The sequence below is a fragment of the Sardina pilchardus genome, chromosome 10 (assembly GCF_963854185.1).
Source record: "Sardina pilchardus chromosome 10, fSarPil1.1, whole genome shotgun sequence".
Taxonomy (NCBI): domain Eukaryota; kingdom Metazoa; phylum Chordata; class Actinopteri; order Clupeiformes; family Clupeidae; genus Sardina; species Sardina pilchardus.
The window spans coordinates 937,652-958,873 of record NC_085003.1 but is presented as its reverse complement, the minus strand read 5'-3'; the positions used below and the strand labels follow the sequence as shown (position 1 = coordinate 958,873).

Genomic DNA, 21,222 nt, shown 5'->3' with positions numbered 1-21,222 from the left:
AATGCGTCTTTTTTTTTTGTTTCTCGCGAGTAATACAGGCACTTCCTGAAAACTTTTTTACTCGAATTTGGGCTTGAATCGAAGCTCTGGATGTCTGCCAACTAGTGGTGGAGAGTACAAAGGCGATTTGTCACCCTACTCGGATCTACCGTCTGTTTTAATCAGTGATGTTGCTTGTCGCCGTACGGCGCCTTGGGCGGTTAGAGGGTTAAAAGCAGAAAAGATGTTCAGCTTGCTTCAGGATTTACTTCAATTTTGGATTGTTTGGCTAGTGGTAAATGCCGACATTCCTAACCCTGCTCACAAGTGCCACCTGGTGGTTGTTTGGGTCATTGCAGCTTCACTTGGGAAAATAAATAAAATGATGATGATGAAATGATTCACGCGTGAGGTCTTGTGAGAATCTCACGTGAAAGCGGCCAATTTAAAGCAACACCCACTGTACATTCGTAAAGAGCAGGCCTACAATGAGACGTTACATTTAGTTTACATGCAGTGGTGGTTTTGATTGTCAGTGGTGTTGTATCCCTTAGTTGCAATGCAATTCTTCCCTCGCATGACAGCTGTAACCGCACAAAGGCCTACATTTCACTACATCGCGACGTGAAATGCCACTAAAAGCGGTTTGTAAATATGTCTTAGTGAGTTAGGAGTCTTCTCAAATTATTTTAAGCTGTCCTAGGCTATGCCTCATGAATTACTTTTAGTGAAAAAAATGAGGAGTCGTAAAACGCGTAAAAGTGCTACCGCGGACTGTACTGCCACCTTGTCGCGGTAAGTTGTAATACAGTTGTAATACATTTCACGCAGGTAGTGGATCACGCAAAGCGTGAGAGAAACGGCCATCACATTTCAACACCTACTGTACGTGAGAGCGAAAAGCCAGCTCTGGTGGCTATATATTCAGAGGTCTTCTATTCAAAACAGGATTCATAACAATGTGGAACAACCCCACTAGCACTATACGAGCTCTAGTCTCCATACATACAATCGTACACCTGAGCTTCCTCCCCAAGCAGAATACAGTAGTTAGCTAGCTAGTTCTACGTTATTTATTCACCTCCAAAAGGGTTGTAGTTATTGTAGTTCCACAAATGTCCGAAAGCACATGATTTTAAATAGACTACAGTATCGCAAAAACACCAATTACCGGTCAATGTTTTTTAATACCTCAAACTAACATGATACATGAACCATACATTTTTCAGTAGCCATAGGTGCGTAGATTTAAACAACATCTGGTTTGGTTCTTGCCGGGGCTTTCTCCTAAAATATCCGAAAATGTTGCAATAGCCTTACAACACTGTTTACAGCTCTTTGAGTCAAGGTAAAATGTCATCTTTGCTACATAGAAAATAAATAAAGCAAGCACACGGCAGTTTACTTTTACTTTTTTAATCGCCTCACAGACGTTTCGGGCTTTACCCTTCTTCAGTGAGATATGGCGATAACTCGGTAGCCAGATAACATGATCAGCCGTGTTAACTTGCTACAATCATGATATACAGATGGTACGGGTTGAGAATGCTCCTTTCATTCCCGCACATCGGGACTCCCGAAGCATCGGGAAAACTACAACCGCAAGGGGGCAACATAGACCGCCCGAGTTTTCGAATGTTTACAGCCTACCTCACAGCTCTCTCACTCGACGTAGCCTATAACTCAGTCAGTCCAGCAGAGATGCCAGAGCAACGTTTTGGTCAACGGAGAGGGAGAGAAATGCTCCGCATATCCGTCTCATTTAATCATTAAAATGAAAGTGATTGGCGAAATTAATCAAACGACGTTTCAATAAACCATTGTTGAAATGAATGAAAATGGTTTTAGAAACCTATAGGCCTATCAGAAGGACTATTTCCTTCAATTCAACCTGAAATAGGCTACTCGAAAGGCAACCTTAGATTAATTCATGAATTCATTACGGTTACAAGACCGCATTTCCGTGAATAGGCTATTATTGTCAACGTCAAGGCGAAGACGAAAGAGATGGACAAGATGGACATTTTGGCAACATTTACATGCTAGGAATACTTAGAAATGTGTAAGCTATTTTAAAACGGAGGCTTGTTCATTTTAACCGGCGACGTTTCAAGTACATTTCCCGAATAAAGCCTATTGAAGTTTACATCCAGCTGTGGCGCAAGTGGTTGATGCATAGGTATCGTATGCCAGCGACCGGGGTTCAAAACCTAGTCGAAGAACCTCTCCGGAACCCATCAAAAGAAAATGCATCGATTTATGAAAAGAAACGAAAGACTTCCTGTTTTGAGATTCTTTTTATGTTTGCGATGTCTGCTGAAAAGAAAAGTTAATATGTTAATTCGTGGTTCAGCGCGCACTCACACACATTTTTACATTGACATAGTGTCGGGCTCAAGTGTCGTGTCGTCCTCAGTGCCGCATATAGGCTATAATGTAGTGACCTGGTTAGACGAGTGTGGGGGAGGGGGAATGATCGCACAAGACAATAATGCTCTTCATGAAATGGATCTCACAGGCGGCTGTCTGTTTTTAAATGTAGCCTACTACACCACTTGCGAAATCGGACGTGGCACATAGCCTAATTATTAGGCTACTGGATAGCAAATCCATAGACTTTGTTCATCCAATATCCTTAAAATGAAAGTGATGACTGGCGAAATTAATCAAACGACGTTTCAATAAACCATTGTTGAAATTAATGAAAATGGTTTTAGAAACCTATAGGCCTATCAGAAGGAAATAGCCTTCAATTCAACCTGAAATAGGCTACTCGAAAGGCAACCTTAGATTAATTCATGAATTCATTAGGCTACGGTTACAAGACCGCATTTCCGTGAATAGCCTAGGCTATTATTGTCAACGTCAAGGCGAAGACGAAAGAGATGGACAAGATGGACATTTTGGCAACATTTACATGCTAGGAATACTTAAAATGTGTAGGCCTAAGCTATTTTAAAACGGAGGCTTGTTCATTTTAACCGGCGACGTTCAAGTAGGCTACGGCGACGTTCAAGTACTTATGCCGAATAAAGCCTTTCGAAATTCACATCCAGTTGTGGCGCATGTGGTTGAAGCATAGGTATCGTAAGCCAGCGACCGGGGTTCGAAACCCTGTCGAAGAACCTCTCCGGAACCCGTCAAAAGAAGATGAATCGATTTATTAAAAGAAATGAAAGATTTCCTGTTTTGAGATTCTTTTTATGTTTGCGATGTCTGCTGAAAAGAAAAGTTAATATGTTAATTCGTGGTTCAGCGCGCACTCAAACACATTTTTACATTGACATAGTGTCGGGCTCAAGTGTCGTCCTCAGTGCCGCATAGGCTATAGGCTATAATGTAGTGAACTGGTTAGACGAGTGTGGGGGAGGGGGAATGATCGCACAAGACAATAATGCTCTTCATGAAATGGATCTCACAGGCGGCTGTCTGTTTTTAAATGTAGCCTACTACACCACTTGCGAAATCGGACGTGGCACATAGCCTAATTATTAGGCTACTGGATAGCAAATCCATAGACTTTGTTCATCCTATATCCTTGGCGGAGATAATAATAAAGCATATCAAATTAAAAGCACACTACGACAGGTATACTTGTGTGATCACGCAACACAAGAGAGCATTTAGCGATGGGACAGTTGTGAATGAGTGCTTAACACCCTGGAGTCTAAATACCCCCGGGGGATTTGAAAAACTGTTCCAAACACACATCTCAATCTCTGCTTTTATCATATTATAGAGACACCATTAGAAGCCTTTAATCAACTCGTTTTCAAATATATAGCCTATGTTTTAAGAGAATATGGCAATGATAATGGCACTTTCTAAAAACAAATTCGTAGGATTTGTCCTCTCACCTGCAGCAGGCCCATTCAAAAGCCCATCCACCTAATTTGCATTTGAAAGAGCCAATCACTAAAGTGACACATTTAGTCTAGCCTACTTTATTAGTTTTTTTTGACCCCTCTAATAAATTGCCTATAGTCCTACTACGATAATGGAGGAAGGGCTGCCTAACTGTTCCCCCTAAGAGTTTTTTCATAAGATAAAATGTTTACTCTATTTAAGTTTAGGATTTGGTAGACAAGACAACCTCGGAAAAGTTCTTCAGATAAACAATGTTTTATTGAATTAAAGGAAAGAAAATGTATCGCCAGGGTTTCGGGGCTTGCGAAGGCATTCGTTGATCTTATCGATGCAGTCCTTGCGGCCACTTCTCCCCATCGTAGGAAACTTTCTGCTTAGTGTTGACAAAGGTCTTGACGTTGTGTGGCAGTGCTTGCTTGCCCTTCGATCCATCCCAGTTGGTGGTTTTGCACCAGGCTCTAGTGCTCCTTTGTGGTGATGGCTCTGAAGAGCAGGCATCCGTATCTACCAGTGATGCGCGGGCTGATCCAAATCGAGCGGGCGACCGCGGTCACCCGCGGTCACCCGCGGTTATGGGTCAAGAAAAAATATTTTTAATGATATGCGGGTCATGTTTGGTCGGGTCGGTAAAAAAAATAAATTGTCATTTATATCGTACATAATTGTCTTTAGAAGAAAAAGACATAAGTTGCAGCATTCCCACTGAAACGCGATTCTATCCCCCACATTTTGTCACGAACATGTAGAAATGCACTTGTTGTTTCTGCGTAGACAGACCCTCGGCTACACTTGACATGCAGTTGTGTTCTGTTCTCAGAGCATATGCTTTCTCTGTCTATGATCTGCAGCTTTTATCTCGAACTGCTGGCCTCTACAGAAAGTGGCAGAATCGTCTACTGAGCAGCGAAGTTGCCGATGCAATGCGTGTTTCTCAAGTCTGATAATTTCCAGCAAGATCGAATGGTATTATGGAAAGAAAAATAAACTAAAAGTTTCCCAAATCAGGAAATATTTCTTAATTTAATGTCATCAAGGCATATAGCCTACAATTGGTATGAGCATGCAATATGTGCGTCCTTGCGCAACTTATAGGCCTAGTGGCTCGTTGGAAAGCCCCGTCTGCTCTTCCCCACGTCGTGCAATAAAGGTTTCATCTCGCTGCAATTTATAATCGCGGAGCAATGGACTTTTGGTCCATTGATGAAGACGTTAATAAAGAGTTTCTTAATAATATTCTATGCCTGCATTTCATGCTTGGGAGAGCTTCAAGGCATTCATGTGAGGAACGGCTGAAACAGAATTTGTATAGGAAAATCCTAGGCTAATTATGTTCAATGTTGAGTCAAACAGCCACATTTTTGGATGAATGCTGACACGGAACAAAAAAAAGGTAGACTAAATGCATGTTTCCCAAAGTCTGAGCAATTATAGGCTATATATAATTAGGCAATATAGGCTATATTATTGTTTTACATGCATGAGATACCAATTTTGCATAGCTCAATGACGCTACGACTAAGTTAGACTAGGCTACTTTTTACAATAAGCGGGTCGGGAAGCGGGTCGGGTCCTGTATTTCAATATTTTTTTTTTGCGGTCCGAGTTGCGGTCGGGTTAGTTGTAAACGGCGGGGCGGGGCGGGGCGTTCAGACACGTACCCGCGCATCACTGGTATCTACCAACGTTGCCGCGACTCTGTTGGTGAATTCGAGCATGTTGTTCTAATCTGGGCCAACAGCAAGCAAAGTCACGTCATCGTGCTGAGAAGGAACTTGAATGCTGTTGTCGAATGTGGCAGAGAATACAGAAGAACTATAACTAATACAGAAGAATACAGAAGAACTATAACTATTACTTATATATTCTTATGACGAAACGCGAAGAATAAATACGAGGACTGACCATCTCGCCTCTCCGCGTTTCCCCCAATAGGCCTACGACAAAGAAATAAATATGATTTGACATTTTAATGTTTGTAGCGTGCCAGTTTACCCAGTGTGTGTGCATTGAGTAGTTCCTTAAAATACGGAACAAAGAGCGTCCCGTAGGCTATCTGTTCAATACAGAAGAAGACTTTAACTATTACTTATATATTTCTTATAACGAAACGCGAAGAAAAAATACGAGGACTGACCATCTCGCCTCTCCGCGTTTCCCCCAATATCATGGCGACAAACAGAAATACATATGATTTGACATTTTAATGTTTGTAGCGCGCCAGTTTACCCAGTGTGTGTGCATTGAGTAGTTCCTTAAAATAAGGAACAAAGAGCGTCCCGTAGGCTATCTGTTTAATACAGAAGAAGACTTTAAGGCGAGACACTACAGTTGAATAGGGTAACATTTTTAAATAATAGGTATCACCATGAAACTTCCTCAGTTGATTACTTATACAAGTATGAGAAAAAAATGTATTACAAGTTTTTGAAATGTGTATGTTTAATTATGCAAATGAGGCATTATCTCATTAAATATGCATGATTTTGCATATATTTCCGGTAGATAGATCTGAGCATATGATAAAGCCAGGTGCAAAATTATTCTTTCATGTTGTTTACAAACAAGATTACAATAAAATTACAGAAGGATTTCAGGATATCTGCTTTCATTGCCTAGGAAATCCAAATATACTGTCCATAGCCTTAAAAAAACGATTTTTGCCATGCTTTTTTGATTAACATGTCACATAAATCAGGCCAGGAATGATGTATTAACAAATCCCTCTGTAAATGTCTTCAGAATACTGTAAAGTGTATAACTGGAAAGTTTGGTGTAGATAGGTGCTACAGAGGCTGAGAAGTATCTACCGGAAAATGACTCAAAACCGCAAATAACTAGTTTTGAGAAAACAGCCTTGAAACTCGGCCAATGAGATTCGTTCTCAGCTTAGACTCGTCTTTGAACTTTCGCGATTGGTTGCCAATACAAAGGAAATGTCCATATTTGGACTGCATGGCGTTATTCAGGAGGAGCAGGGCTTTCCAACGGTGTGAGACACGATATGATTTGGATCACGTTCGCGGGAGTACATGACATTTTAGAATGGGAACTTTTGAGAAAATGTGAAGAAATACATAGGCGCGAGCACACAAAAGTTCGTGAAATAAACACCTAAATGTGCAAATCGGACTTTGTTGTTGTAGTAGGGTGGTAGAATACATGCTAAGGTAGCAAACTAGCACAAAATCTCGAAATTGACCGGAGGTCACAAAAACAATGTTTTCAACTGCCGTGTCTCGCCTTAACTATTACTTATATATTTCTTATAACGAAACGCGAAGAAAAAATACGAGGACTGACCATCTCGCCTCTCCGCGTTTCCCCCAATATCATGGCGACAAAGAGAAATAAATATGATTTGACATTTTAATGTTTGTAGCGCGCCAGTTTACCCAGTGTGTGTGAATTGAGCAGTTCCTTAAAATACGGAACAAAGAGCGTCCCGTAGGCTATCTGTTTAATACAGAAGAAGACTTTAACTATTACTTATATATTTCTTATAACGAAACGCGAAGAAAAAATACGAGGACTGACCATCTCGCCTCTCCGCGTTTCCCCCAATATCATGGCGACAAAGAGAAATAAATATGATTTGACATTTTAATGTTTGTAGCGCACCAGTTTACCCAGTGTGTGTGCATTGAGTAGTTCCTTAAAATAGCCTACGGAACAAAGAGCGTCCCGTAGGCTATCTGTTTAATACGGAAGAAGACTTTAACTATTACTTATATATTTCTTATAACGCTGGCTGTAGGCGATTTCTATAACCATTTTCATTCATTTCAACAATGGTTCATTGAAGTGTCGTTTGAATAATTTCGCCAGTCATCACCTTCATTTTAATGATTCAGTGAGATTAAGGAGTCGACTATTGACGGATATGCGGTCTTCATCATTAAATGCAGTTGAAACTTTCTGCCACCTGGTGGTTGTTTGGGTACATTGCCTTAGCCTCGAAAAAAATCGGCTTGACGCACTGCGGGATCTCTTCGGGAGTCCCGCGGGAGAAGGTGCATTCTCAACCCGTACCCACTGTACATGGTATAAGCCTACACGTCACATTTGTTATACGAATAGTTCATGGCGTGAACAGATGAGTAACAGACTGTCAATCTTGCAGTTTAGTTTATTGCTGGTTCGAATCCCACGTGAAGTTATAATTACTTTATTTAGGTATTAATTTTTCGATTGCATATTCATGATCCAGTGCACGTAGCCTACTACAACCAATTTTGACATTTAAAGATGTCATGCATATTTGTATTCGTTCGTCTCCTGTTTATATCAGAAAGTTGACAAATCAAGGTGCCACATCTGTCGAAGAAACGTCATCAATCGTGGAACGTCATCAAGGAAGCAAGTTGACATAGGAAGCCAGTTACCACATAACACCGGTAAAAGCAATGCAGACACCGTCAGGCTATGGCAGACGTGTCATTCAACCGTTTGTAAATCAATGCACCATCACAAGGGTCTTGGAAATATATTATGAAGGTTAAAAAACTCCATGGTGTTGCTTTCAGTCTACCATGGACAGTTATGATTTTATAGCTTATAGCCTACTCCAGTTGTCAATGGAGAAATTGTATTGGATTCTTACTTCCGGAATCGGCTGTGGAAGGGACTGTTGAGCTCTATGTTCCTCTGAAACACAGAAGGTCATTCCTTCCAATGGAATCAGACTTTACAACTGTTCATCTCTGCTGCAGTAATGTGGCTGATGGCTAATGTGACTTTATTATTTCTATTATTTTGACGACAGTGCTGCAACGTTGAAGTCAGTGTTATGGCCGGCTCGTTCACTGACCGTAACATAAGGGAAACGGACAACAAGGTTCCAATTTATAATTTATTAAGATTAAGCAATAACGGTAATACCAAACTTTAAGGTGTCTAGGGGGAAATGAGTGTTGGCGTGTGCGTGTATGTGTGAATGCAATCAGTGTTAGTATGTAAGATGACTAAATGGTGAACAAAGGAAAATAGAAAGAGATAAGAGATAAGGGGGGAGAGAGAATAAAGTGCCAGTGCAGAAGGTATTCTAAATGGGTGTCTGCAAGAGAGAAGAAAAGTGCCTCCAGAGAAAGAGAGGAGAACTCCTTATATAGCCACGCCTTAATGCAGGTGTACACAATTAACCTAATCAGGCCCTCCCTGCCCGTGCACTGACAAGGAGAGGCCTGTCGGGGCACAGGGGGTCGTGACATCAGTCAGTAAGCATTGGTCCAATGCTGTTATCCAATGATCCAATGGTGTTATCCAATGATCATATATTTTCAAACGCATGCTTGGTGCCTTCCCTCTAGTTGGGCCATTTTCATTACTCATACTGTAGCTAGCTCATAACTTTCTAGATTTGAGTCTAGATTTCCAGGCTATAGGTTCCTTAATGTGTGCAGAATGGTGATTATGTGTCAGTTGTCTCTTCTCTTGCAGCCATCTGTTGGGGCAGTATCAGTGCACACGACGCAAATTAAACAAGCTGATTAAGAGACCTAGCTCCACAGACTGCACTACAGCCCACCATTTCTCAAGTAACCAGATCCCATCCTTCCTTCAGTCACACCAGACTCCACCCTTGCCTCTGTTGGCATGAAGTGCTTTGAGCGGTTAGTTAAAGATCATATTACATCCTTCCTGTCTTCCACATTAGACCCACTCCAGTTTGCCAATAGACCAAAAGGTTCACAGACGATGCAATAGCATTTGCTTTGAACACTCTCACATGGTTAAGAAAAACACCTATGTACGGATGCTCATCTCAATTATTATCTACATAGTATTTCTCAACAATGTTATTTCAATGAAAAATTAGGCTCAATGATTACAAACTTTTGAACAGTAGTGTATGTTCCGAAGGGTTTGAATGCCTGCTTTGAGTATTCTATTTTAAGTGCTTACCAATGATCTTTTTATTATTGACAAATTACTCACCTCTTCCATTGGAATAAATTTTACAGTGATCTTGTAATCTTTTGGTATGTTTTGCTTCTATTGATGAAATATAAAAAAAGAATGGCATTTAATATGCATGGTATTCTTGACATAGGTCCTTTCACAGAAGATCTGTGAAATTGTTAAATACTAATGCACGCACGCACGCACGCACGCACGCACGCACACACGCACACACGCACACACACACACACACACACACACACACACCACCACCACCACCACCACCACCACCACCACCACCAAGAAACACCACCACCATCCCCACTCTCCATGAAAAAACTTCCTACAACACTTTAAGTATAGTAAGAAAACTGAACAATGTTCCTGACAGATTTGTTCAGACAGCTTTTCGCACACATAAAATGTCTACAGTTCAATTGAAATATGGAAAATTGATGACTTACCAATATAGATATTTTTTCAATATCATCAGTTATAGGGTTTCCAATTTCACTTGAATGGGCAACAACAGCAATGAACAACAGTAAATGGAAACAGGTGTGCATCCAAATCTGAAAAAGAGACAATATGGCAAAAACAATAAAATATATATTTGGAATAGGGGAAAGTGTGTAAAATGTTTTTTTTTTTTCATTTCATTTACATTCCGCAAAAGACAGCAGCATCTGATGTTAACGTCACAGCCTCATACATATAGCATAACATCTTCCCTCCCTCCTCAACACAGTGCAAGCAAAGGTGGACAGTGCAGACAACGTAAACACAAAATAGAAATTTTGACACACGTAAATTCCTTTTATATCGTACACATGCTGGTTCACTAGGTTTAACAACCAACTGGGTCTGTGCAGAGACTAATTATATCAACAATAGTGGCAGGTTCAAACACACCTGGCTCCACCAGAAACAAATGAGCTCCTGAACAGCCTTCCGTGCATATAGCCTATAACACCTGCTATGACTCAGAGACACAAAATACTGTTTTCTGATTGGCTGACAGAGGGCTGTATGCAGTATATTGGGACACCTATTTAGTAGACTCTGTAAAAAAAGTTTAATCCTCATCTCATATCAATGCCATTTTGAATGGTAACTACAACAACCCTGGTTAACAATGGTTGAACCAACCAACTAGAAACAGGCTTTGCTAGAATGGTGTCAACTGTAACCAAGCTACTACCCATCATCACTCAGTACATTTTAATTTTTTTAAGATATTAATATTTATTTTTTTTAGATTTTAAATTATGAATGAGGCAAAAGGTACAGTAATAAAGAAATGAGGAAAAATCGAAACAATCTCACAGGGCGGGATTGGGCATAACATAAAATGATGACATCAATACAATACATAAATATATCGATACTCAATACTGAAATGATCCCACATCAAAATCCTAAAATATCTGGAAAAGAAAGGATGCAGATGCAGTAAATTTGGTGCACTTTTGTGGTGTGCAGGTCTATTCTGGGTTCTAAACCTCTAAACTTCCTACATGTTTATTGTTTTATAATCAGTAACATAATAGTTTCTGTGTAATTAAATCTGTTATTGTTTGTTATTTTACATTATGTGTTACGTTTTTACAATAAATTACCTTTATTGTATGAGGAAGGGGCTATCCCCGAGCTGGCCTTGGTCCCTTAGTTCCAGTGAAAAGATCTCTGAATGCTTCTGCATTAACCAAGAGATTTTGGACAATTCCATGCTCCGAACTTTGTGGGAAGTTTGGGGATGGCCACTACCTGTTCCAACATGACTGTGCACCAGTGCACAAAGCAAGGTCCATAAAGGTAAAGATAAGATAAGATGAACTTTATTGTCCCAGAAGGGAAATTTGTCTTGGGCATTACAGTGCTGCATACAAGTGCTTGTCATAAAAACAAAACTTCACTTCACGCATACCACATAGACAACAGAAGACAACAGAATGGAATTACAGTGGGCACGACAGACATAGTAATCAATAACTCCAACATAGAAGAGAAACACTCCTAGCCAGTAATATTGCACATTTCCCAAAAGTTCATAGATGGGCCTACCCCTATGCTCAAACCTCAAAGATACAAGACATTTTGAATTCATCACAATAATAAATAAATGATCAGCATCTAAAACTTCTCTCATCATTGTGAAAACCATCACTTGTTATAGTTACACTTTTCTCCATTATATTGCACAGTCCCTCTGTTTGCCCTGGTATTGATATTGCAAATTTTTCTAGGCATTGCACATTCTCAACAACATATGGTATTGGTATTGCACATTTCCCTTGGCATTGCACAATTTTCTTTTGAAATTCATAGAACCCCCTGTACTTAAAAACACAATAAATATGCATACAAAGCCTGAATAAATTAATTGTTCACAGTAAAAACCATCACTTGTGTCATAATTAGAGTGCTGTTATCCGGTTTATTAGAGTGCATGAAAATGCACTCTACTGTTATCCCTGTAGCACGGCATTATGTAATAACACCGCATTATGTAATAATGTAATAAATGTGCACGCCATTATGTAATAATTGCCGCATTTTGTAATAATCTGCCGCATTTTGTAATAATCTGCCGCATTATGTAATAAACTTCTTGAACGCAATATGTAATACATTTTGCTGCATTATGTAATAAGTTATTACATATTGCGGTTGTTACTACATAATGTGGTTGTTGCGTTTTTCTTTTTTGCCAAATGTAACTATTGGTGCATTATGTAGCAACCAACCAAAATTGACATTTTCATTGATTAAAAACAGCATGATAATGTGTATTTTACTCAACAATTATAAGTAAGGGGACAGTTTGTCAACTATTGCTCAGCTTACATTGTAACAATCCACCTTTTAACTTTGGTTGTGCTCATTTAAACGCACAAGGGGTTCTTTTCAATTAATATTTGCAGTTATATTAGTCATGAGATCAAGTTTGGAGGTAAGTGCTTCTGATAGTTAACCAATTTATAAAATTGTCAAGTAAATCTCTGTCTTTGCTCAAGCAGCAGCAAAGATAAGACATACAGCACCAAATAATTAACCATGGGCTGTGCACAAGATGGGTGTGCCATGCATTCTGTTTTCTGTTAACAGATATTATTATATTATTGGCTAAGTTAGCTGGTGTTGACATAGCCAATCATAAGCTAAGCTAATACATATTAACATAAAAGGTTTTCTTTTCAAGTTCATTGAGGACACAGTATCTCAGTCTAAATCCTGCTTAGTTTGTTGTACAACAAAACAAAACAAAATCAATAATAATAAATATAGCTGCAAGCGGCGATGGCGGGCCTGGTCATTTCGGAATCTAACAAAGCAATACGTAATTGTTGGTGGGCATGTGCATGAGCAACACACATGCCCACCAAATTTGGTACATTTTCATCAATGTATGTGTCAACCACAACAGACAACAGGCTAGGTGGCGCTATAGAGTCCCTAAGCCACACCCTAGGCCAGGGCTATTAAATTAGTTTGTAATAGGGGCCAATTCATGAAAAGTATCACAACTGAGGGGCCGGAGAAATACCGCTTGAAATATGAGTAATTACGTACAAATTTAGATACAATAAACTACAACAGCACCAATATGGGTGATCAAATGTTGCATTTTGTAAATGCATAATATCAGAGCCCGTCCCTTATTAGACATTCTCTGACAATATTGTTTTTTGGTGGTTATTTATGTTTTGGGAATATTTCTGCCACAGGCCCAGACTACCACAGTGGTAGGCCAACATTGGGAAGGTGACACTGGATCTATATTGCTAATATGTTGCATTTTGTAAAAGCATAATAATTTTGTGGTTATTTTGTCATTTGTATTTTGGGAATATTTCTGCCACAGGCCCAGACTACCACAGTGGTAGGCATTGGGAAGGTGACACTGGATCTGCATTGCTATGGCTAATATGAAATCTGTGATAACATTAACAGCAATGGAATCTGAGCTTTGCGCAGTAACTGCTAGGTCCATACAATTTCCAATGGACACAAACAGGTTTCAAACAGTGTTTAAATGAATTAAATGTGCGTAATCGGTCGCATATGTAACTCTTCTCAACATACATAACGTTCCCACCATTTAAATTGGATGAACGTGTTCACAAATCAATGTTACTTACAGTGGACTTGACATCAAGGCGATGGATGTGTATTAGTTTCACACTGAAACTATTTGCGTGGTGCAACCCGTTAAAATGTTAGTAGCTTATAATACTCCAACTTAGTGGCAATTTACGTTGAAACTAAGCTAAGATGGAACTTATGTTCAACTCGGTCAAAACGTTACGTGCAATTGGCTGAGGTGCAGTGGCTGCAGGACTTCAGAGCGAGTGAGAGCATGCAACAGAACTGATGCCACCAAAGTTAAACTTTTAAACCGACTCCTATTTGCTCCAATAACTACATTACGAGTGGCGAAAGTTTTCGCGAGGATCTGCTTGGACTGGAGAGGCACACTACCGGTGAGATTTCATGCACCAAAAATGCTTCATTCTTTGAGGAAAACAGCTTGGATTTGGCGCACGTCAACATGTTGGTGACGCTGCGTAAAAACGCAGCAAGGCACCTCTTTGTATAATATCCAGTAGCCTACAACGGCAACGCACCACACAGAACATTATTTATAGGCGCTACTCGCAGTGTAGCCTATCACTGCACCTCCATTATCGTGTTTTCCACCAGCTATTTACGTCTCTACCGATCATAAGGATTTGCTCATATATAACATCAGCCAACACTTCAAGGGCCACTACAAAGTATCTCGGGGGCCGGATCCGGCCCGCGGGCCGCTAATTGAAGAGCCCTGCCCTAGGCCAAGGCTCTGTTTCTCACTAGCGGCAGTATTAACACACAAGCTCACCAAATTTGATTCATTTTCGTGAATGTATACGTCAACCACAACAGGTAACACACTAGGTGGCGCTATATAGTCTCTAAGCCACACCCTCAGCCTGAGTTTGTCTCTGAATAGCTATAGCAAAACACATGCCCACCAAATTTGGTTCATTTTCGTGAATGTACGTGTCAACCACAACAGACAATGCGCTAGGTGGCGCTATAGAGTCCCTAAGCCACACCCTAGGCCAGAGCCGAGGGGGCAGGCATATTCCCGGAAGTAGAGACACAAATTGAGCTGGTGATCAACACTCTGCTAACTCCCATGGACGGTCATAGATTGCAGATTTTTTTGCGATCCCATAACTTCATATAACATGTGCCCTGTGTCGCCCTTATGGCTTCTGTGTATTCTATATAGGGTATCGAAGGCAAAACTAATTCACGTCTTCCCCATATATAACGTTGGTTTCCCGCAAAGAAGTATAGTTAGCATATCGGTTGGAGGGAAGCTAACGTTCGACAGGAGATTCCCCGTAATGTTTGGATAAGAAGCTCAGTCCAGCCTGCATGAAAACCATGACGGAAAGTCATTCGCAAGATCAGTGAAAAAGCGTGTAGCCTACGGTAGCCTACTGTTTGATAGGATAAAGCATTACCTAGAGGCAAGTAAACGTAATAATAATATTAAAAACGAATGTTAATAATGGATTGACAGTTGTTCGGAAAATCCCATCTATCAGACGAGTTACAGCAATGTACAGGGTGGCTAACGTCTCAAAATGAGTACGAGTCTGCGCAGTACGATGGAAAGTAAATGGATTTTTGTTTCAGCCCCCTCCCATTGAGAACAACGGAGTCTGTTTGTCCATTTCTTTTAGGTCTATGGCCAGAGCTTTGCCTCTGACTAGCAATAGCAATAACACACACGCCCACCAAATTTGGTCAATTTTCGTGAATGTATGTGTCAACCACAACAGACAATGCGCTAGGTGGCGCTATAGAGCTAGAGCTCTGTCTCTGACTAGCAATAGCAATAATACACAAGCCCACCAAATTTGGTTAGTTTTCGTGAATGTATCTGTCAACCACAACAGACAACAAGCTAGGTGGCGCTATAGAGTCCTACCCTAGGCTAGAGCTCTGTCTCTGACTAGCGATAACAATAACACATGCGCCCACCAAATTTGGTTCATTTTCGTGAAGGTATGTGTCAACCACAACAGACAATGCACTAGGTGGCGCTATAAAGTCCCTAAGCGACACCCTAGGCCAAAGCTCTGTCTCTGATTAGCGATAGCAATAACACACAAGTCCACCAAATTTGGTTCATTTTCGTGAATGTTTGTGTCAACCACAACAGATAACGTGCTGCTAGGTGGCACTATAGAGTCCCGAAGCCACACCTTAGGCCAGAGCTCTGTCTCTGACTAGCAGAAGCAATTCCACATGTAGCTGCCAAGTTACATCCAATTTAAAACCTTTTTTCTGCCTATAACACCAACTTTCTGTTTCTTAATAAGACGCCATAATTCAAACCTTCGCCATTTCGATATACTTCGAAAATTAAAAAATCTGGTCGTAATGCCTCTTGAGCAACCCCTCAAGATCATTTTAGTGCTTATATGACATGATTTCGATAAACCGCCTAGGAGATTTTTTTCAAAATATGTGATGTGCAGAAATCATAATCATAATCATAACTCAAATTCTTCTAATATTCACTATAAAGTTTAAATGTAAAATTGTTTAGATTAATAGAACACACATGTCTATTGGGCCATTTCTGTGAATGTATGTGTCAACCACAACAGACAACGTGTTAGGTGGCGCTATAGAGTCCCTGAGCCACACCCTAGGCCAGAGGTCTATCACTTTGTAGTGTTACCAATTCCACACATAGCTGCCAAATTTCAAGAGTTTTGGAGCATGCCAAGTTGGTGAAAAAAAGGCAAAATGTGGCCCAGAAGAAATTTACTCTGAGAAAAACAATAGGGCCTTGCACCTACGGTGCAGCCGCTTCAGCACCTCGGTGCTCGGGCCCTAATTACTTACGTTTAAACATTGCCTTTCCACTAGCAGGCCTAGCCTAGCCAGTACTGAGTCCCAATCAGTACCTTGCAGGTGGAGCAATATCAAGTAGTGGCTTAGGCTAAGCGCCTGAACAGGATAAATCAACTGGAATTCTGATAGGCAGTTCCCTCCATATACTGATAGTTTGGCTATATGTGTGTGAAGTGTGAGTCATGGCCTGTTTTACTGTAGGTAAAGAACATTGTTAAAATTCACTTTATTATTCTGCAGTTCCATTGTGTGATCAGTGTGTTAGGCTGTATGTTGCAGCTGAATTGTTTTTCATTTAGTTGCTTAAATACTTAATTGCATCGTTAAATTAATACTTATTTGTAAGCATTAATTTTGAGTAAAATACACATTATCAAGCTGTTTTTAATCAATGAAAATGTCAATTTCGGTTGGTTATTACATAATGCACCAATTGTTACATTTGGCAAAAAAAAAAAAAAACGCAACACCCGCATTGTGTAGTAACAACCGCAATATGTAATAACTTATTACATAATGCAGCAAAATGTATTACATATTGCGTTCAAGAAGTGTATTACATAATGCGGCAGATTATTACATAATGCGGCAATTATTACATAATGGCGTGCACATTTATTACATTATTACATAATGCGGTGTTATTACATAATGCGGTGCTACAATCCCTTTTCTATTTATTAGAGTGCATGCAAATGCACTCTACTGTTATCCAATATCTTCTTATAGTTAGAGTGCATGCTGTTATCCGACATCTTCTTATCGATATTATTAGAGTGCATGAAAATGCACTCTACTGTTATCCGACTTAAAGCCCGTTCACACCAAGAACGACAACGATAACTATAAATAAATATCGCTCTCGTTAATATGAATGACAACGTTCACACATAAACTATAATGATAACGACATGAAGAACGATATCGTTGCTGATCACTTTCAGAGCGATTTTGAGAACGATAAAAAGCTAACAGTCAATCAGAACCCATAATATTCTAGCCATCACATTCATTACATGAGGAGAGTCTTATCGTTGGCTAGTGTGGACGCTTTTATCGTTATGGTTATAGTTATCATAATCGTTATTGTTCTTGGTGTGAATGCTCCTTTATTCTTATTAGAGTGCATGAAAATGCACTCTACTGTTATCCAATATCTTCTTATTATTACAGTGCATGGAAATGCACTGTACTGTTCTTCCTAGGCTTCTTCTTATTAGAGTGCACTCTACTGTTATCCGATATCTTCTTATTTTTATAGCATTTGATATTGTTCTTCTAACGCTTTTTGTGTGTCTAATTCAGCCTCAACCGTTTATTTTTCAACTTTGTAACTTTTATACTTTTTGAACTTTTAAATAGAAAATATTAAAATTCTCCCCATAGACTTAACATTGCGATTATGACATCATAATAGAGCAATTAGAGCAATTAGAATCTTACGCCGGGTGGCCAGTCCACCTGTAGCAGCTCTCTCTCTCTCTCTCAGGCTTTAAGCATACAATCTCTCTGTGAAGACTACATATCCTGTTTAACGATTTTCTGTGCCGAAAACTGTTTCAAAATAAAAGTCCTCACTACAATAATTCACTATTAAATCATTTAACCATTTAAAATACTCAACTATTTAACTGTTCAACCATTCCAACTGTCAGTTATCATCAACTATGCCTCCAGTCAACTATATGAAACCTTCATGTACCTAGCAACCATTAAAATGAAGCGTTTATGACAGTTTCCATAGCAACCAACATGATAATACTGCAGTAACTTTTTTATTCCTGATAGTTGCCACCATGGATACCCTAACAACAAATGTTTCAAAATAAAAGTCATCACTAGCAAGTTAGCATGGTTAGCATAGTTAGCATTGTTAGCATTATTATCATAACTGCTAGAAAATCACCTTGGTTAGCATTATAACCATAGTTAGCATTGTTACCATAGTTAACATTTTTAGCATAACTGCTAGAAATGATCAACTAAGTTAGCTAATCCACCTGGTTAGCATTGTTAGCAAAACTGTTAGCAAACATGAGGTAAGTTAGCTTAGCAATCTGATTAGCATATTAGCATTATTAACATAACTGCTAACAAACATTAGCAAAACATTAAACATCCATTAAACTACCTTTCGCCATCCATTTAAAATTATTTACCTATCAACATGAAATAAATTGTTGGTTTGTCAACATTCATTAAAATGATCTTTTTTATCAACAGCTTTTAAGCTATCCATATTATTTTAAACTGTCTATCTTCGCACTATCAACTTTCATAAATTATGAAACCACCATGTCTACCCTAGCGACACCTTAGTAACCACATCTACATGATTTTCTGTACAATTTTGCATTTTCATGCACTCGTAATTTCCTAGGAATTACATTCTCTAGTTATTTTTCTTCTTCTAACGCTTGCAAGTCAGCTTGAACCGTTTAACCTAGAAACTTCATTCAAGCTTTGTTGCGTAGGTCTTGCTTATGCCATGTGTGCTTTGTATTTTTCAACTTTGTAACTTTTATACTTCTTAAACTATTAGTTAACACTTGGGGGTCCGGGGCCTTTTCAGGCACTTTGATACAGTCTGCTATACCTTGATATTTTTAAGTTTTTCATCTAACTAAAAACACCTATGCAAAAGTGGCACATATGGTTATACTCTAGAGGTCCTCCACAACAATTATATGAGACTAAAGTGGATGTAATGAAATTACTTTTTAAATCATAATTCAGTGTAAACACAACTATTTAAAAAAAGATTTTCAAAGGACAAAGGTCAAAGGTCAAAAACGGCTCCATATAAGTAAAAAGAACATTACAAAATGTTTTACTACAAATTGGAAAAAAGTCAGACTAAATGTGCCACTTAGTGAGTGTCTCTTTCAAATGCAAATTAGGTTGAATGGGCTTTTAGAATGGGCCATCTGCAGGTTAGAGGGAAATCCTAGGATTTTTAGGGCCCGAGCACCGAGGTGCGGCCACTGAAAGTGGCTGCACCGGAGGTGCAAGGCCCTATTGTTTTTGCTCAGATTATTATTATTATTCGTCTTCTTCTTCTTCTTCCGTCTTACCTGTTTTTTTTTTTCACCAACTTGGCATGCTCTAAAACTCTTGTAATTTGGCAGCCATTTGTAGAATTGCAATCGAAACTCAGAGACAGAGCTTTGGCCTAGGGTGTGGCTCAGGGACTCTATAGCGCTACCTAGCGCGGTTTCTGTTGTGTTTGACACATACATGCACGAAAATGAACCAAATTTGGTGGGCATATGTGTTGTATAAATTTGAACAAGTTTTACATTTAAACTGCATAGTGAATCTTAGAAGAATTTGAGTTATGATTATGATTATGATTTTTGCACATCACGTATTTTGAAACACTTCTCCTAGACGGTTTATCGAAATCATGTCATATAAGCACTAAAATGATCTTGAGGGGTTGCCCGAGAGGAATTGCGACCAGATTTTTGAATTTCAAAAGTATATCGAAATGGCGAAGGTTTGAATTATGGCGTTTTATTAAGAAACAGGAAGTTGGTGTTATAGGCAGAAAAAAGGTTATGAATTGGATGTAATTTGGCAGCTACATGTGGAATTGCTTCTGCTAGTCAGAGACAGAGCTCTGGCCTAAGGTGTGGCTTCGGGACTCTATAGCGCCACCTAGCAGCATGTTATCTGTTGTGGTTGACACAAACATTCACGAAAATGAACCAAATTTGGTGGACTTGTGTGTTATTGCTATGGCTAGTCAGAGACAGAGCTTTGGCATAGGGTGTGGCGTAGGGACTCTATAGCGCCACCTAGTGCGTTGTCTGTTGTGGTTGACACAAACATTCACGAAAATTAAACAAATTTGGTGGGCTTGTGTGTTATTGCTATCGGTAGTCAGAGACAGAGCTCTTGCCTAGAGCGTGGCTTAGGGACTCTAGAGCGCCACCTAATGCATTGTCTGTTGTGGTTGACACGTACATTCACCAAAATGAACCAAATTTGGTGGGCATGTGTGTTATTGGTAAAGTTATTCAAAGACAGAGCTCTGGCCTCGGGTGTGGCTTAGGGACTCTATAGCGCCACCTAGTGCATTGTGGTTGACACATACATTCACAAAAATGAACCAAATTTGGTTGGCATATGTGTTATTGCTACAGCTATTCAGAGACAGCGCTCTGGCCAAGGGTGTCTTAGGGACTGTATAGCACCACCTAGCGCATTGTCTGTTGTGGTTGACACACACATTCACAAAAATGAACCAAATTTGGTGGGCTTGTGCGTTATTGCTATCGATAGTCAGAGATAGAGCTCTGGCCTAGGGTGTGGCTTAGGGACTCTATAGCGCCACCTAGCCCATTGTCTGTTGTGGTTGACACATACATTCAGGAAAATTGACCAAATTTGGTGGGCATGTGTGTTGCTCATGCACATGCCCACCAACACGCACGTGTTGCTTTGTTAGATTCCGGGAATTTCACAGGTCTCCGCACCGCAGGTGCTCTGGCCTTGGGTGTGGCTTAGGGACTCTATAGCGCCACCTAGCCCATTGTCTGTTGTGGTTGACAC

The 21,222-nt window shown here is 39.8% G+C and overlaps 1 protein-coding gene across 7 annotated transcripts in view; it reads right to left on the bottom strand.

The window, feature by feature from the left end:
- Positions 1–21,222, bottom strand: part of kitlga (kit ligand a) — a 118,359-nt gene that overhangs the window by 40,383 nt on the left and 56,754 nt on the right. For 6 of the 7 annotated variants that reach the window (XM_062547330.1, XM_062547325.1, XM_062547323.1 and 3 more), the window contains 2 exons: positions 10,209–10,316; positions 9,781–9,837 (listed from right to left, as the gene is read on the bottom strand). In XM_062547330.1, the coding sequence (XP_062403314.1) occupies positions 9,781–9,837; positions 10,209–10,316 (165 nt within the window). Of the gene's footprint in view, positions 1–9,780; positions 9,838–10,208; positions 10,317–11,363; positions 11,526–21,222 lie in introns of all 7 variants that reach the window. The other variant, XM_062547328.1, reaches the window with a different exon arrangement.